The sequence below is a fragment of the Papio anubis genome, chromosome 3 (assembly GCF_008728515.1).
Source record: "Papio anubis isolate 15944 chromosome 3, Panubis1.0, whole genome shotgun sequence".
Taxonomy (NCBI): domain Eukaryota; kingdom Metazoa; phylum Chordata; class Mammalia; order Primates; family Cercopithecidae; genus Papio; species Papio anubis.
In genome coordinates this window covers 162,859,158-162,877,434 of record NC_044978.1, presented here as the reverse complement: position 1 = coordinate 162,877,434, position 18,277 = coordinate 162,859,158, and the positions used below count along the sequence as shown (strand labels likewise).

At 37.9% G+C, this 18,277-nt stretch overlaps 1 protein-coding gene across 7 annotated transcripts in view; it reads right to left on the bottom strand.

The window, feature by feature from the left end:
- Positions 1 to 18,277, bottom strand: part of PPARGC1A (PPARG coactivator 1 alpha) — a 684,515-nt gene that overhangs the window by 89,847 nt on the left and 576,391 nt on the right. For 6 of the 7 annotated variants that reach the window (XM_031664083.1, XM_031664088.1, XM_031664084.1 and 3 more), the window contains one exon: positions 2,648 to 2,827. In XM_031664083.1, the coding sequence (XP_031519943.1) occupies positions 2,648 to 2,827 (180 nt within the window). Of the gene's footprint in view, positions 1 to 2,647; positions 2,828 to 7,825; positions 8,125 to 18,277 lie in introns of those variants that run through there. The other variant, XM_031664086.1, reaches the window with a different exon arrangement.

Here is an 18,277-nt window from a genome sequence, read left to right as displayed (position 1 = left end):
CTGCTGTTGGTAACGGCGTTGCCACATATGACCTTACCCTTTGCCTAGATAAAGAATGGGCTTTATGACATCAGAGAACACTGTTATGGGAACTTACCTAAATAGTCACTTTTGCCCTCTGACACTAAGAGAATACCTGACATATTAGTCCTGGAGCCCCAGGCATCCCAATACCATTATATGACTTCTCATTCTTTATATCCAGTACCTTACTACGTCTTCTTTCAGAAATCTGACCAATTAATCATTAGTAATTTATAAAGGGGAAGTTTGTGACTTTATTTAAAAGCAGGGTTTTTCAACCTCAGTGCTTTTTTCATTGGAGGCTGAATCATTTTTTGTGGTGGGAGCTGTCCTACATGCTGTAGGATGTTTAGTAGCATCCCTTGACTCTAGTCTCTACTCAGTAAACGCTCGTAGCATCCCCTTGTCCCCAGTGGTAACAACCAAACATGCCCCCAGACATTGTCAAATGTCCCCTGAATTGGGGTATGGGGTGGGGACCAAAATTGCCTTTGGTTGAGAATCATTGGTTTAAAATGACCTGATGAGAGACTAAATTACATGAACCTTCTGTTTTAGAGTGCTGAAAATAATTTTATGAGCGTAGAATATGATACAGGGAGACAAAAAGGGTGGTATGGCATATGTTAAGCACCTATATGTAGATAATTAACTAGATGCTGAACCAAGACTCCTGAAGGTATAAATGTGAAGTATCTCTCACAAGTACCACAACACAAAACACAGGGACATAAAGGTTATGGAGAACGTTGTATTTTTTTTAAAGTAGCCCACCAGAGAGGCATTGACTCCTATGCCATCTCCCCCTACCTCTAAGTTATTCTCTAGCCTCTACAAAATGCATGGCATTCATCTGATATGGAATAGCTGATTTTTAGATAAGAGGTCTATGGAGATGGACATTTTTTAAAGCACTGTTTATTTAATGCAGCATGACTTAGAATGGGCCTGTAACCTGACAAGTGTACTGAGTGAGGAATGTTCAATTTACCAGTTCTAACTGGCCAAGTCCTCACATGAACTTTCTAAGACCCGGCTGAGAAGCCTGGGAAAGTAGAACTAACCACAACCTTCAGTGTTTCCTCCACCTTGTTCTGTCTCCCCAGTCCGAACTCTACTACCTTAAGCATTCTTCTAAAACCCACTTAATCCCCAGAGGTATTACAAAATCTCAACCGTCGGCAGAACCTACAGCCGTCTCAGCTCACTAGCTAACTGTACCTCCGTGCCAACCAACACTGAAAGGAAAGATTCTGTTCTATTTTTAAATATATTGAGCAAAGAAGCAGCTTGATATGCCTTTGTAAAGGATGGCTGTCACCCAAATTCATGGGTTCTCTATTTTTAATCAAGGATATAAACTTTGAAGTCCGATAAATTTGGGGTTCAAATCCCAGGTCTTTATTGTCAGCTGTGTGATTTGGGGAAAATCAAATAACCTCTCTGAATTTCAGTGTCTGCATATGTAAAACAGGAATGATAATAATAGGACCTAACAATAGGTTGTTTTCAAGGATACGTGAGATGACATATGTTAAGCATGAGTATACCAAAATGTTGGCCATTATTGTCATTACTATTATTGTTATCAACATTAATATATTCGTCATTCACTCATGATTCAACAAACATTTATTCAGCATGTATTGCATGCTGGGTTCCAGAAAAACTCAATTAATATTTTAAACTTGGCTTTCTTAAGACTCGGATTTCAACCAAATAACACGGCAGTATAAGAAATGTCTTTGCGGGTGAATAAGAAAAGCCCAGCACATACTAGGTGCTCAGAAAACATTAGATAATGATGATGATGATGGCACTGGCAGTTGTGATAAAGAAAACCAGTGGATTTGTCAATCTTCATTTAATTCACTTGCCAGAGTACTCACTAAATGTTTGTTCCTATAAAAAGTCATGTATTTTCAAGTAAATGAGTACTGATCTTGTGGGAAAGAATTTCTTTTCTCAAAGTAACACTTTAATAGGAATAGATTAACATTCTTTATTATAGGGTAGGCTTATAATAAGAGTCCGGAGTCACGGAGGTAATTCTCGCTACTGAAAAGTAAATGAATTTTGACTGATTTATAAGTATACAGTAGATTAGTTAGGTTTAGAAATTCCCATTATATAAAGAAATTAGAGATATGAACCAAAAATATGATTAATAATAATAATCAAAAGAGCTCACCTAATTAGTAAAGCAAATAAAGGTAGACATCTACCCCCTTGGTTAAAAAGAAAGGCCTTCTTATTTATTAATGTATATGAGGTACCATTTATTGCTTATTCTTTCTGTGGGAAATAGACAGGAATAAACAGGTTTAGACTTTTGTTCTTCTTTGTCACTAACGTTTCACAACCCTTTAGTATTTCAACATAGTTTAACTCACTCACAGTTGTTGATTCTTAGTCCCTTCAATCTTTAAAAAAATACAAATAAAAATAAACCATTTGTTTTCCAAACACTGTTTTTCCATCAATTAGAAAGTATGTAACTGTGATGAAAAGTCTTTTGATGATAGCAAAGTAAGGACCCATTATATGTTCAGGCCTGTTACCATGTTAGTCTCGCCCAAGCCAAAGTTAATGAAAAATTAATTTTTCCAAAGGATGTCCTTACCTCAAATATGTTTGAAGGCTCATTGTTGTACTGATTGGATATTATTTCTGATTGGTCACTGCACCACTTGAGTCCACCCAAAAAGCTGTCTGTATCCAAGTCGTTCACATCTAGTTCAGAAAGATCAAGTTCGGGAAGATCTGGACAAAGAGGCTGGTCTTCACCAACCAGAGCAGCACACTGCAGGAGGCAGAAAAATAAAAATAAAAAAATTTTTAAAAAGCTTCCATTAACCACAGGAATTTATTAAACTGCAATAGCATGTGATAGGAATTAAGCCTAGTTAATTCAACGACATTACCAAAGCTAGTTTCTGGCACTAGAGTCACCAGGAAAAACACCTAAAATCTTTACTCACTTAGCTCCTGAAGGATAATTTTCCTGCTTTATTCCATCCAAAATTCTACCTCCAAATACATGGTAAATACCATGCTCCATGAAGCTTTCTCTGATTCTTCCAGTTAGAAATCAACTAGAAATTTTTGTACCTCTTTGTACAAAATCCTTGGTACCTGTTTGATAGTTACTGCTTCCAAAGTTTTAAACTGTCTTATGGTTAACCATAAGACAAACTTGATTTTACCTTGGAAAGTTGATCACACATAATAGACACTCAATAAACTATTGCTAAATGGAAAAAGAACAAAGGAACTACACAAGGAAAAATTGTCTCCATTTACACTCCTTTTAAGCATTATAATCCATATAATTCATTTAGCAACTAATGATGCAAAGTCCTTTGACTCATCTGTGATTCTTCTGAATTGTTTTTATTTAAATCATTTACTCTTATTTGACTCTTCATGACTTTCTGGACTTCATTCTTAAAGGCAAAAGCAAGTTCCTTAAGATGAAGGACAAAAATCATAATTTTTTTTCTATATGGCTTTTGTATGTAACTTGCAAGGGGTGCGTGTGTGTGTGTGTGTGTCTGTGTGTGCACGCGTGTGTATGTGTGTGTGTATGGTTGGCATCACCTAGTACCCGGAAAAGAAAACTCACAAGAGCATACCATCAGTGTATTTTGTTCATTATTTATGCATATCTACACTGTGCTTTACGTGAATTCAAAATAACTATTTCTGTTTAGAGTTTCAAAATAATTTCTATATATTGAGAGGCTTAAAATATCTTCTACCATGGCTGGGCTGCTTGTCACCAAGATTATTTTAGATTGTCAAAGTATTTCATCCCCTTACATGAACTAGACAGTCTTTTCAACTGTTTTACCATGGGGCTTTTGGAGGCAGGTGGACTCCCCTTACCAATAAGGTGGTCTCCTAAACTTGAATTGGCTACCTAACTGCTAATGTCAGTCCGCAGACAGTAAAGAACACTGCAGGAACTCCTATCACAGGGGTCTGGCATTGCCAGAACAGTAAGAACTCTATCCACCTGTGAGTAGTGGCGTCTCAATCAGGAAGGCACACACTGACGCAGCACCCTCGTGGCCCTGCCTTCCAAGGTGGGGAGAGATGCTGTGGAATTGTTCACATCCAGGCAGCAGTTAGGCATAAAATGAAAGATGCACCTTGACATTTACATTTTGAATGAAGTAAGTTTTATGCAGATTTTCTTTCTCAAGCACCCCTGTTATCCCTGGCAGGGATTCCTAGCAGGCCACATTACACAGGTCATATGCAGCAGCGTGATCAAAAGCAACATGCTGAGAAGTAAGTAGCGGGTAATGGAGTCAGCAGTTGGTAAGAGGAGGATGGGGGGAGACTGAAAATCGTGGCCATCCTTTTCTAAGACCACTGGGCCCCAGTGAGATCCCTGGCAGCAGGCACAAAGGAATGCAAAGAAAGGGCCGTCCTCGCCATCAAAACTCTTTCCTTATCATTTTATTGGTCTTTCCTTTTATTATCTGAGTTAGCCCAAACTTACAGCTCAGTATACTTGACAAGGCATATAAGTAAGTGGAGGCTGGGCTGAAGAGATCTCATTCTGGCATAATGCTCGTATTTGGTTGTGGGTGTAACACTTTCCAGACTCCATTCTTGCCCATACAGCTGATCCTCCAAGCCCAAACACACTATCTTAACTTTTCCTCAATGTCACCAATTCAGAGATAGGGGGAGAACTTTTTCAATGGTGCTAGATACACTAGGATGTTATGGGGCATAGTCTTTTAAAAAACATGAACAACAAAGATAGGAACACAAAAATAAAAATAGTCAAGAAAATATAGGCTTTCCACATACGGCTTAAGTTCCTGTTGTGAAACTTAGGAACCAACCATGTTTTGGAAGGCTAAAGTGGCATACTGATTTGTGGACAACTTTTTGTTATCCCTCTCTTTAACTGCCCTCTTTGGCATGACTTGTTCAAAACCCTTTAACCTTCCATAAATATGTATTTTGAAATAACTTTTGAAAACCATGGAACAGGCCAGGTCAATTTGTTATATTGGTGCTATCTTGTCATTTACATATTCCTTTCCTTCCTCTCACTTGCTCTCTCTTGCTCTCTCTGTCTGTCTCTCTCTCTCTCATTTTGCTTTTACGTTATGGTTGAGAAAAGTGCATGTGCTCTTGCCGATGTTGACATGCTAATAAAATCTGTGCTTCTGAATGTGGCATTATCCTGCTAATCTAAAACACATTAGTGGTAGCAAGTGTTCCTGTTATTAATTTATATTTGGCCTTTGGACGATGCCAGACTTAACAGTCCAAGCCCTGTAACTGTCCTCATCTGACATGCTGATATTTACTGTTTCCCTATACATCTGTAACAGGTGTGCTTTATTGCAATGACACAGACACATTCTACTGCCTCTTTGCAACTATGACAGCTATTTCACAACTGTAGCCTCAATTTTATAACAAGACTTAAGAGGATAAAGCAGTCACTAAACACAAAAGGCTAATTATTGTCTGTTATTTCACCCCAACAGACTTTTCTCTTAGTTAAGGAGCAGACAATAAATTAGCTTAACTGCATTGATGATAATGAATCATTATAATTAAGTATAATTCTCCATTAACCTTTTGGAGGTTTTTTGTGCCATTGATGGTAAATTTTAAAGAGAGAGAGAAGAAGGAGTGGATTTGGTCACATTAATTATATTAATGAAAAAAGAAACTTGGTCCTTAAAAAAATTAGTCAAGATAGGGCAAAGGGGTGGAGAGAGGGGCAGTAAAGAATGACAGACTTAGTAGGGTGTATGTCATTTGAATTGTCTCTATCAATCTTAGTAACCTTATTGTACATCACCTTCATTAAACTGTGAAACACGGGGCACTCCAAGTAGCTATAGTGATATAGGCCTTTATTAACCAATGTACTACCCTGTCATTATGTGCAAAAGGGCATAATACGTTTTAGGATGACAGCAAACATTAATGATTCAAAAAATGAAAACTGCCTACGCTACCTGCTGCTTGTAATATTTTAGACTGGCGAAGGTGATTCCCAGAGCCGCTGCCATGTAGGCAAAGCTTCTAGCATCTAGCTGCCTATAGTGTAACAGAGAAGTGACTGGCCAATCTCAGCCGACTGGCGACTCCATCCATGGCTGGACAAGTAGCCAAGACCTTTCCTCCTTAAGAAAAAAATTTAAAGGCCACAGTTTTAAATGCTTCTGATGCTGATTTGAAAATGACTGCAGGAATTCCAGTGATTAAAATAAATCTTCCTTATTTCCACATGCTGTAGTTCCTCAATCAACTCCTAACAGCATCAAGAATAATACATGATGGAAAAATGAAACTACAGCAGCTGAGACCCACAGTGCCAGCCGGACAACCACCCACAGGACACTCCGGCTACTCGAAGACAATTAGGACTTTGAAGCCACTTATAACCCTGACTCATAATGGCTACAGGGCATATGAATGATCCATATCTATTCCACCTTACCAAGAAATCAGAACAAGATAACAATTACAATCCACAAATACGATCTACCAAGGCAAGGGAGGGCAAATGGAGCCAACATTTGCAAACCCAGCAAAGAGTTAAGAATCCCAGGCATGCCTCGCTAGATAGGAAAAAAGCATTCACAGACGGCCTTGGCCAAATTATGTTCACTTTAGATGTGTATCGCTGCCTCACATGGACATCTTATTTAATCAAATCACGTGTGGGCTTGATCCTCCCCCTTACCCTACGTGCCCCCAGCTACCCAGAGGAAACACGCGCAGTCTTTTGCCAGATTCATTGTTAGCAGCTGGGATCCTCCATGCAATTCAATTCGAGTCCATCTCACCAGAGTCCACAGAAAGTTTCGCTTGTTTCCCAAGTTGCCCAAACTTTCCTTCCGAGAACATTCCATTGTGCTGAATGCAAACACGCCGAGGTCCTCCGTCCCCCCACTAGACTCCAGAGATTACGAGGAAACTGCTTGCGTTATTCTCCCCCCTGTATGAATTGTAGCCAGCAGAGACTGTGGAATTGATGTATTGCTGTCTATTTTTACACAAGCAGCGAGCAGCTCCACACACAGTCCTGCATAAACTCTATTCTCTCTCGGCTTCAGGCAGCTCTCCGTGGTACAGGAAGATTTAACCATTGGCTTCCCTGCCACCGACGCGAACGCAAAACCTTGCACTGCCAGGCATTTCTTTTTATTCGCTGGCCAAATCTTTCAACCATGTATAGGAGTTTTAAAGGAAGCAGCATCGTTGTTTTGTGTTCTGTGGGAAAAGCAATCTAAAATAGCCCAGCAGGATTATTTAGGATTTTGTAAGTTCTCTGTCTGATGAACAGAGAGAGAGGGGGGAAAAAAAATCCGGACTACAGTCAAAACGGACTATATTTGAACACATCCATTTTAATATTTTTATCTTCGTCTTATTATAAATAGAAATGGCATTTTTCCAACCAGGCCACTAAACACCACTGGAAAGACTTCAGCTTCTGATTCATATCAATATCTTAGAGCATAAATATTGCATATGAGTAGAAACAGTGCCAAAGTCACATGGAAAGAGTTTCTAACTGCAACAGATACTGATGACAGCAGCTAAGCTTTGATTTGCTCAAGGCATCTCAGAGCCACCTTAAAATAGCAAACTTATTGGAGTTAAGATAAGATTGAGGTTCTCTTCTAAAAGCTCCTGCCTGGACTACTTTCCTGGCTCTTCTCTTTGCCCAAGCCCATCCCCCTTACAGGAATAATAGCATCTGAGGGAAGCGTCAGTCCTGGCTGCAGCGCCGAGCCCTGCCCCAGCTCACCTCGATGTCACTCCATACAGACTCAGAGTCCTGGTTGCACATGTCCCACGCCATCCAGCTCCTGAATGACGCCAGTCAAGCTTTTTCAACTCCAATCCACAGTGACACAGAGCACACACTCATGCAGGCAACCAGCCCCTTACTGAGAGTGAACTGAAGGCACCTGTCTTACTACAGTCCCCAGTCACATGACAAAGCTATTAAAAAGTAGGCTGGGCTGTCACTCACCCAGCCTCCCTTCCCCTGTGCAGCTTGCTGCTCTAACTCGTGACGTCACTCAAAGGCAGCCCTCTGCCTCAGTGAAGTAACGCTTTTAAAAAAAAAAAAAAGAAAGAAAGAAAGAAAGAAAGGAAACACTTGGACTTTTGGAGGCTTCAAGCATCATGCTGTGATTAAAGCCAGCTTTGAATGCCACAGACTCTAAACGGAGCCCTGGCCATATAATAACCAAAATCCCCTGCAATCTTTTTTTAATTTATTTTCCTTCCAAAACAAGCAAGTGGCAAAGCTCCCTGTTTCATGACAGAGTCACTATATTCTTAGCTAAAAGGTGTATTCCCTGAGAACTCTTTAATTCTAAGATCTCCAAGTGGACTCAAGCTCAGTTTGGGACTAAAGCAAGAGCTTATCACATGATGCATTTTTATGAGGCATTTTCTCATTGAGGGAGTGTTTGAAAGCAGCAAATGAGGCTTTTTTTTTTTTTTTGCTTGTTTAATCAACAACATAGCCTGTATTTGTTAAGGTATAAACAAACTCCTCCACCCAGAATTCGGCTGCCCCCATGGCAGTAGGGAATACCAGCTCCCGAAGTACTGCTGCAGTTTTCTTTGCTCCATAAAAGGAGAACAAGCCACAAAACCCCATCCTTTCAGCTTCCTTCTAATTATTTCCATTTCTCTCATAGGCTCCCAGAAAACAAGTGTTAGTAAATACAGTCGCTGCTGCTGTGCTCAGATCAGCTTAGATTCCGGGCTCCTATTTTTTATACATGTAGCATTTCCTCCCTAACTGCCTTAGGGTGCCTTTTTGAATAAACATTGAATTCCAACCCTAGTGCCCTGGGTTGTGTAGTTTGCGTTTTGAAATCAAGAATGTCCGTGAACTGAGGGAAAAATACCAACACACTATTAGCAGAAATATTCAATTCCTGAGCTTTACTTTCTATTATTTTTCAGCTTGTGCCTTGAGACAATGAGGGCTAATGCAGGTGCAACTGTTTTATGATGACACTACATATTGAATACATAACAAACTCAAGGTACTGGATACAGTGGAAAAACACTTCCTGTAACATGACAGTGGTCTGACTTAACCCTTCCAAGTTCCCAGGAGATGTACACATGTATGTATCTGTGTGAATAAACATGTTTTCATAAAATGTTAAACCCAATACGCTTTTAGAATCAGCTCAATTCTTTTAGTTGGTAATAATTTACCTGAAAGCAATCCCCCAGTCATCTAAACATAATTTGTAAAGCACTATTTCTACTGAGGTTAATATACCCTATTCTTCATTGTCCATCTTCTTATACAGAAAAACATGGTGATTTGCCCTAACACATATTTTAAATATGAAGTTGCTCAAATATTAAAGTGAAAGAAAGAACAAAAGAAACAAAACACCACCAGACTGCTGCTTCTTTCAGACCATCCATATTATAAGAGATTTGTGTGCTGTGATAGCTGCAACAAGTTGCTAGTAAATTCCCAAATAACGTCAGGAAGTTGACAGTGTATCATTACTGGGCATAAAAAGGTGGCCAAGAGCTTTGACATTTTAAGTTTGCTGAATACAGTTCACAGGCACATTTTCCCTTTTACAAACAGGAGAAAATGACTGTAGTTTTAATTTTCTAATGAAAGAACAGGAAAATACAACCTCGGGAATGCTTTTATACAAGCAATTAGTGGCATTACTCTGCACTCCCCACAAAGAAACACTAATTTTCTTCCCAATTATATTCTGATTTAATGCAAAACTTCAGTAAATTATTAAAATTCAGGACAAAGGTCATTGACTCTCCCCTTAACAATCAACTGTGAAATAATATTGGTCACCTGGCCAAGAAGAGTCAATGTTTATTAATTATTATCATGTGATTCTTCCACTGTGATATTCACTGATACTTTTATTTGTGTTCATCCAATGCTAGATATTCATCATATGTTTAAAACCTATTCACATCTTTTAGAGATGTTCTTTACATTGGAACAGGCTCATTATAATTTTTGATATTCTAACCTGCCCAGATTGTATTGTTAGGGTTTTCTTATTTTTTGCCATCTAATTATACTTCTAAAAAATCAAATCAGCACATGCACTGAAACCAGAAGTGATTTCAAATACACTTGTTTTTTCTTCACTATCACTATCACAAAGAGGATGGTAATTCAGAAGTAACAACATTTAAAGGACTTATAAACTACAGTATATTGCATTGCCCCCTCAAATTTCTATTACTGGACAAATCAAAATTAAATAGATTCTTAGGACAAATTAGAGTGCTTTCCACTATTTTTTTTTTTTTTTTTTTTTTTTTTGTCTTAAAACTACAACTGTAATGAGAGGGATGTTTTAGAGGTTTTATAATTTTGTTAATTAACTCTTCAGATTAAAATTTTTCTTCTGTCCAGTTTTTTTTCTTTGCTCGGGAGAACTTAAATTGTTCATTGCTCACCAACCTTGTTTTTTCTGGTTCCCCGGGCCATTTCTATATTTAATTCCCTCTCTGCCTTGACTATTTCTCTCACTCTCTACTCACAGCCGTCCTTTCACCCCTTCGTCAACTCTATCTCCAAAATTTCCAAATATCTGGTTTCACACAACAAGGATATATTGAAACTTTACTGTGTGCACAGCCATGTATCACCAGGACTGCTAAGAAAGCATATAAGATGGACACAAGAGAGCTTACAATTTTAAGGGGATGACAACCCTTAAAAATGGAGAATAATTTAGTATGAAAAACCAATGTCACTTGGATCAACACCCAGATTCCTCTTCTACTGCTTAAAACACACCCTGGTGAGGTACAAGGTCCTTTCATTGACCACTGCAGTTCACACCCAAATCAAACTCATTTTATCTCAACAATAGAAAGAGGTATTTATTAACATCTGCCGAGTGCCCCTAATGTTGCGTATCTACACAGAGCCTACATTCCATCCTGATAATTTCTCCCCTCTGTAGTTCTGTTAACATTTTCCAGAGTTTCGATATTAGTAGAGGCAGGAGAATCTATCTCGAGTTGCTAACAAAGAGAAAAAAAACCCTCAAGAGAATAATTCAATTCTCTAATAAATATGTTGAATGAAGTGTATAACATTTGAGTTTCCCTCCTCACTCCTACCCCAAATTAAAGGCTTTTCCCACCCCTCCATATTTCAGACAACTGCCCATTTCTAAAAATTAGAATCAAATTCAACCCCCCAAACTCAAAAACCTCAGACAATAGCAAAAACAACCGGTTTTGTTGTCTATATTGAATATAGGTGATTTCAGAAGCAAACTCAGAAGAACCATTAGGATAAATATATTTGTTCACTTGTTTTTATAAGTTTATAAGTTTTTATTTTAACAAAACAAACCAAAAACTACCAGACTGCTGCTTCTTTCAGATCAGACATATTATAAGAGATGTGTCTACTGTGATATCTGCAATAAGTTGCTAGTAAATTCCCAAACAACATAAGGAAATTGACAGTTTATCATCACTGGGCATAAAAAGCTGACCAAGAGCTTTAACATTTTAAGTTTGCTGAATACAGTTCATAGGTACATTTTCCCTCTTACACACAGCAGAAAATTACTATAGCTTTAGTTTTCTAAATCAAGAAAGAACAGGAAAATACAATCTCGGGAATGTTTCCATACACACTATTTATACAATAACTACATAAGAATATATGTATGCAGAAACTTCTCAAGAAAGAAAGGTGGAAAGCAAAACATATACAGCAGAGCACGTATGGGCTAGACATTAAGGTCAGCACTTCATATACCACATCTTAATCAATTTAGTCCTCCAAACTATCCAATAAGGATGACCTGTGTACCCATTTTACAACGGAGAAAAATAAGGCTGAGCAAGGCTTAGAGAACAGCTGAAAAGAGCTTGCAAATCACTGAAAGCCTTTCTAGGAAGAACTAAAGTTTCATCCATAAGAATAATAATCATCCTCAAATCAAAGCCATAGCAAAGACCCCGGTGGCAACTTTATAACTGAGGGACAGTCTACATAGCTGGAAACCAATATTCCTGGCAATGCTGCCTGCCTAGAGCATTCGTCCAGAAAGCAAAGGGGCCTGCCTAGAATTGCTAATATTTGTAAAGTTAATCATTGTTAACAGGCATTCAATTGCTTGCTTTTAATTCCTAGAGGGACTAATTGATCCTGATACCCCACATCAGTTTTTAAACACACGCTTTGGGCCTCTGGTTAGAAGCAGAGACTGTGTAGAACACAAAAGTTGGTAGCAGGATAGGCTATAACAAATACTTCTATAAATACTTTAAAATTAAACCTCATTTTCCACAAAAAATGTCACAGTGATGTTCATGTGAACAAAGAAGCTTTGAGGAAATAACTAGAGGAAAATCAAGACAGCTTGAATGTCTCCTAGCATTTATTTTTCTTTTTTTAATAAACAAGTTGTGATAGACAACCTCAGCAAAAATAACTCTCCTCTCCAATAAAACCTTCTGCAGACCAGCTCTATGGAACTGAGTCAGCCTCTATTTTAATTTCGACCTCAAAATGTGCTTTTGGTGTTTTTCATATTGAAACAAAAAATAATATGAAAATTAATCAGAGTTGCAGTCAATTGGACTAATCTAAACATAAAGCAACAATTGTACTTATTAAGCACACAGAGAAGAGATAATAAAAGGGTGGTTAAAATCTGATTTTGTCAGATGTTCAATTCTGTTGTATTTGTGAATCTACATTTTCATTTACCTTAATTATTCCAGGTTAATTTATCTATAATGCAGAGAGTTATTGATTATTTAGATGATAAATATTCAATAGGATTATCTAGCAATTTTTTTTTAACTGGAAATGAATAAGGCATATTACATATTGTCAAATTTGGCACTATTTAAAAATTTAAAGTGCTACTAAACTTCAATACATAATATAACATTTCATTTACTAAGAAAGATTTTTTTTTTCTTTGCACTAGCTGAAGTTAGTAAGGGCCAGGGAAAATTGAGGTACACAAATTGTTAAACTGAAAAAAAAAAAAAAGGTAATCAAACTGTTCCCATGATACTTATTTTTTAGTGCTTGAGTCCTAATTAGCTTAGTTTTTCTCGATCTTAAGGAAACAAAACAAAACAAAACTATATTTTGCAAATAGTCTCAAAAGGTAACAATAAATAGACAATTTTTTTTTTCTTTTCCTTTTTTTAAATACCACCAGGCAGAATCTTGGAAGGATTTTTGGTTATTTGACTTGTGTTTCTGTTATGGGTTTTTCCTGTGCTTTGATACTTGAATTTTGCTCTGATATGTATATATATATATATCCCAAACATGTCAGAGAGGTAGAAGGGAAATAAATTCTCATCTTAAGAAGCAATTAGCTTTGAGGTCTAAGCTCAATTTTGTGGCAACAGATAAACTCTTACTTTATATTTGCTAGCCCAATTAGACACAAGATTTTTGAGAAAACATCCTTAACCAAGACCACTTCTACGACTGACCTCTACATTTAGCAGCTCAATCGAAAAACAGACATCAGATACTACTGGTAGGATTATACTGGGTATAATTTGTATACAGAGCAAGCAGGCAATATGTATTCAAAACTTTTAAAAACCTCATAGACCTAGAACATCTACTTCTAGAAATTCATCCTGAGGCAATAATAAGGGAATGTGTACAAAGATTTTTCATATGAGGATACCCAATGCAACATCATTTGCATTATTGAAAACTTGAATGCAATGTGGATGTCCAACATGAAGTGACCTAGTTCAATAAATTATAGAGAAGTATGTATATACATATAATGTTATCATTAAAATCTGTTGTAAAATATATTTAATAGCATAATAGGAAAGTGTTCAAAATACATTAGGGTTTTAAATTAGGCTTGAAAAAACTATAATCATGAAAAGTTTACCTGTAAAAATATATCCTCAGAAAGAAGAAAAGGATGAGGAGGAAATATAACAAGCTGTTTGTAGTGGCTGATGATGTTATAAGTACTTTTTACATTCCTCTATGTGAGTGTGCTTTTCTGTAATTTTCAAATTTTCTCTTATAAACATGCATGACTTTCATATTCAGAAGAAGAAGAATTATTCAGTTTTGAGAGGAACAGAGAGATTCAGTACTAAAGCCATGCCTGCTTAACATACAGGGAATGTAGAAGATAGAAATAGCCCCTGACGCCCAATATTGTATCTCAAATATTCATCATATATTTAAAATGAAGCCATTTCTGCCTGTCATACCAAGTCCAACAGCTACTCCACTTACGATGCAAAGCTCATGAGCAACAGTGAGGGAAGTTAGTGCCCGGTATACTTAGAAATCCCAGAATTATGGAGAGAAGGAAGCTATCAACTCCTATTAGCTTGCCTCAGAGGTAGACCAAAACCACTATCCCCCAGACACCACTACCATCCTCCCTTTGTTTCTCAATCTGAAATTTCATCAATTGTTAAGTCTATTTTCTCTTCAAAAATCTTAATTAGCCCGGGTGGGGTTAAAGAAACGTCATTCATTTATACAATAGTAAATATTTTCAAGAATGGTATGAATAAAATGGTAAGAATAATTCTCAAGAAGAGGGTCTACCAACTAATTGGGGAAAAAAGGAGGGGCCACCAGCAAAGGCTTATGGGAAGAGTGTTTAGAGACATGGCTTCCATTGGAGATGATTGAAATTGATTTGACCAGGAAAAGGCAGCCCCACTTTCAACCCGGTGACATGCAAGTAAACTTCTGGAACACAGCCCATCCCTAAATGTGAAACAACCTGTGTAAATGCTGCCATTTTGCAGCCCAGTGCTTGGGCAGAAAGCTCATTTTTGGCTTCTCAAGTATCACAAGAGGGGAAAACTCACTTTCTTTCCCCTGGAAGGTCAACTATATTCATAGGAATGAAAGCTTTATATCAGCCAATTTGATTTCATGTTCTCACAGTTTCCTTGGCCTTTTCTGCAGATCATTCTTCCTACACATGGGTGGTCATTATTTTGACTATTAAGAATATTTGTAAGAAGAGGGGTAATGAGGTTGAAACCAAAGTCAGCCAGCCTTACGAGATTTAAGGTGATTACTGGAGGCTCAAGTCTACCTGACAGGTGGAGTCACTTTGAGGCTCTTGATTCAGCCCAAAATGAAAGGAAAATGCAAGATAAGAGGAACAGGGCCCTCATTCAGCTATGTCACTTGCCAGCAATTCGACTTTGGGTGGTTCATGTAATGATACTGAGCTTCGGTTTCCTTATCTATCAACAAAGATGGCCAGATTCAATTAAATCAAAGATCTTTGCCAGATCTAAAATGCAGTGATGTGCCTGTCTTGACAGAGACAGACAACTCAGGAAGCCTCCTTTGCACAGGGTGCATCCAAATGTCTCATTTCACAAAGACACTGGAAATCAGAGATGATGTACAAGAAAGGCAACTGGTGCTCAGTGTTGCTGAAAGCGCACAGCTTCATCATTTTCCTTGCAATACAGATATTTAACCACTCAACCATTCTAGAAAAAGAATACCAGAGAACTTGTGAAATACAATACTTTCAACCACGGGTATTGGCTCTGAGAAGCTCAGCTTCCTAGAGACCTGTGTTTCTTACAAAGTTCAGGTAGCTGCCCAGAGAAACAGCCGGCTTTCATCTTGTTTATCATTCATTCTGGAAAGTAGCACGAGTCATACGTAAGACCGAGTCCCTGCATGCACAGCAAGTGTGAAAACCACACAACTGATGTGGTAGTCACTACATGTGATTTAGAAATGGTGTCACCCAGAGAGAGAAGATTTAGAAAGGAGGGTAGATATTATATTCAGGGTTTTGTACATAAGAATAAGGTCTACAGCAGCTAAGGAAATGAGAGTTTAAAGTAACATCCTTTCTGCCTAATACCAGAAGACCCTCCTTAAATAAAAAGCTCATTATATTTGGTAAAAGATTGTACATATTTTTAATTTAGAAGGGATCAGCTGAGATATTAATGTAGGGTGTGGAGGGAGGAAAAAAGGTCATATGCCTAATATTTTACTGTAACAGTATTAGCAAATGTATTAAACCAAGGCCATATCACAGGATAGCGTTTCCTTTTCAACTGTTTCCTTTGTACATACAACTCTATTGAGTGAGAGACAGAAGATGTATGCTTTGGTGCCATCTAAGACCAACCAGCTTGGAGGTTTTCCTTTAAGGTTGAGTGAATCAGTCACAGGAAAACTAACTTCTCGACCAGAAAATTTGGAGAGGGAGCACTGATGACATAGGAGTAAGGAAAATATGACCAGGTAAATGATAAACCTCAGTTAGGACAACGCCTTGATAAACCCCCACCTATTCTCACATGATGCTGGGTTCTCACTAGCAGTATTCACTGGCATTACATTCACATTTTCCTGCAACTAGGAAGAAGAAGTAATAAGAAAACTAACATAAGAAACCTTGATTCTGTGCTTGTGAGACAATCTGCAAAAAGAGGTTGACAAGAGACCCATTTTAAACAAGCCAAAACCTCTATTATTATTTAAAGGGTTCGGATTGTACTTTGTGCCAAGCAGATGATCAGAGTAAATTCTTTCCCTACCTCTTTTCAAAACAAAACAAAAAAATCTTTAACAATTCCTGAGGTGGACCTTTTTCTTTTCTTTTCTTTTCTTTTTTTTTTTTTTTGCCCAGGCTGAAATACAGTGGTGCAATCTCAACTCACTGCAACCTCTGCCTCCCGGGTTCAAGCTATTCTCCCACCTCAGCCTCCTGAGTAGTTGGGATTACAGGCACGCGCCATGACATCTGGCTAACTTTTTTTTTTTTTTGTATTTTTAGTAGAGATGGGTTTTTCACCATGTTGGTCAGGTTGGTCTCGAACTCCTGACCTGATGATCCGCCCCCCCCTTGGCCTCCCAAAGTGCTGGGATTACAGGTGTGAGCCACCGCACCTAGCCCCTGAGGTGGAAATTTCTACTATCCATGTTAGTAGATCCATTTGCATGCAGGCCACCTAAAAATGGGCCACACCTAACATTTTGCACGCCATACAAAGCCACTAAGTGGGAACGCCTACCCAGGGCTCTCCTGTGGGTATGTTCAGCTTGTGTGCTCTCTTTGTCTTCTCTATGACATCATTCAATGTCACATATTACGTAAAAACCACAGGACGGGGTGATATCCTGCGTTGTGTTATGCTTTGTAACTGCTGAAGCACCATATTTGAGCTTTGTTATTTTGTTTTAGCCCAAATCACACAAAACTACAGCTAATAATTTTCTAGGAAAAAAGCAATTTAAATAGTAATTAATGTGAAATAAACCTATTCATTCCACTTACAGTATTATATGGTTGTTAGGGATTTTATACTTGAAAGTATGGCCAAATATATCAATGAGAATTAATGAACTTCTGCTACACACAAAAATGTAGATAAATCCCAGAAATGTAATGTGAAGCAAAAGAAGCCAGACACACATGAAAGTGCATACGTTATGATTCCATTTCTATAAAGCATAGAAACAGATATTTAACCTAGGTGGCTGCAAATCAGGTGAGAGGTTGTCCTGGGTAGTGGTTTGGGGCAGGGCAGGGAGAACCACAGTCAAGCGAGAGGAGGCTCCAGGAAACTAGTTAAGGTTTCTTTCTTGCTGTCTGTGCTGGTTACATGGGTACATTGTTACTGAACATTCACTGAGCTAAACTCTTATGGTATATGTACTTTTCAATATCATATACTTCGATAACAAGTTTAAAATGCATAGAAAAGAAAGAGAAATAAATGTTTCTGTACCACACATTTTTGAAGTTTGCAGCCTGTCACAAAAAAATTCCCAATGTCCAACTTACCTCCTTAAAGGGACCCTTCAACCACTCAGACAAACAGCCTTGGAGCAGGACTCAAAGGACTTGATGTCTAGGTTTGTTTGTCTGACCTTGGACAAAGCCTCTTTAACTTTCTTGATCTATTTCCACTTCTATCAAAAAATGAAATGGGATTACATATTCTCTGTATTTATTTCTTGAATAAGTGAAGTGAAAGAACATTACAACTCTAAAATGTTAGTCTTTTCTCTTGGTTCAAAACTCATTATTGAACGATCGACTTGCTCGGAAAATGTGTCCCTCTTCTCTGAGAGCATGGACTTTGGAGTCAGACAATGTAGATCTGTTACTTATGATCTATCTGTAGGAACTCAAGACGTCACCTAAACTATCTGAACCTCAAGCACTTCACTTACAAAAATGGAAATATA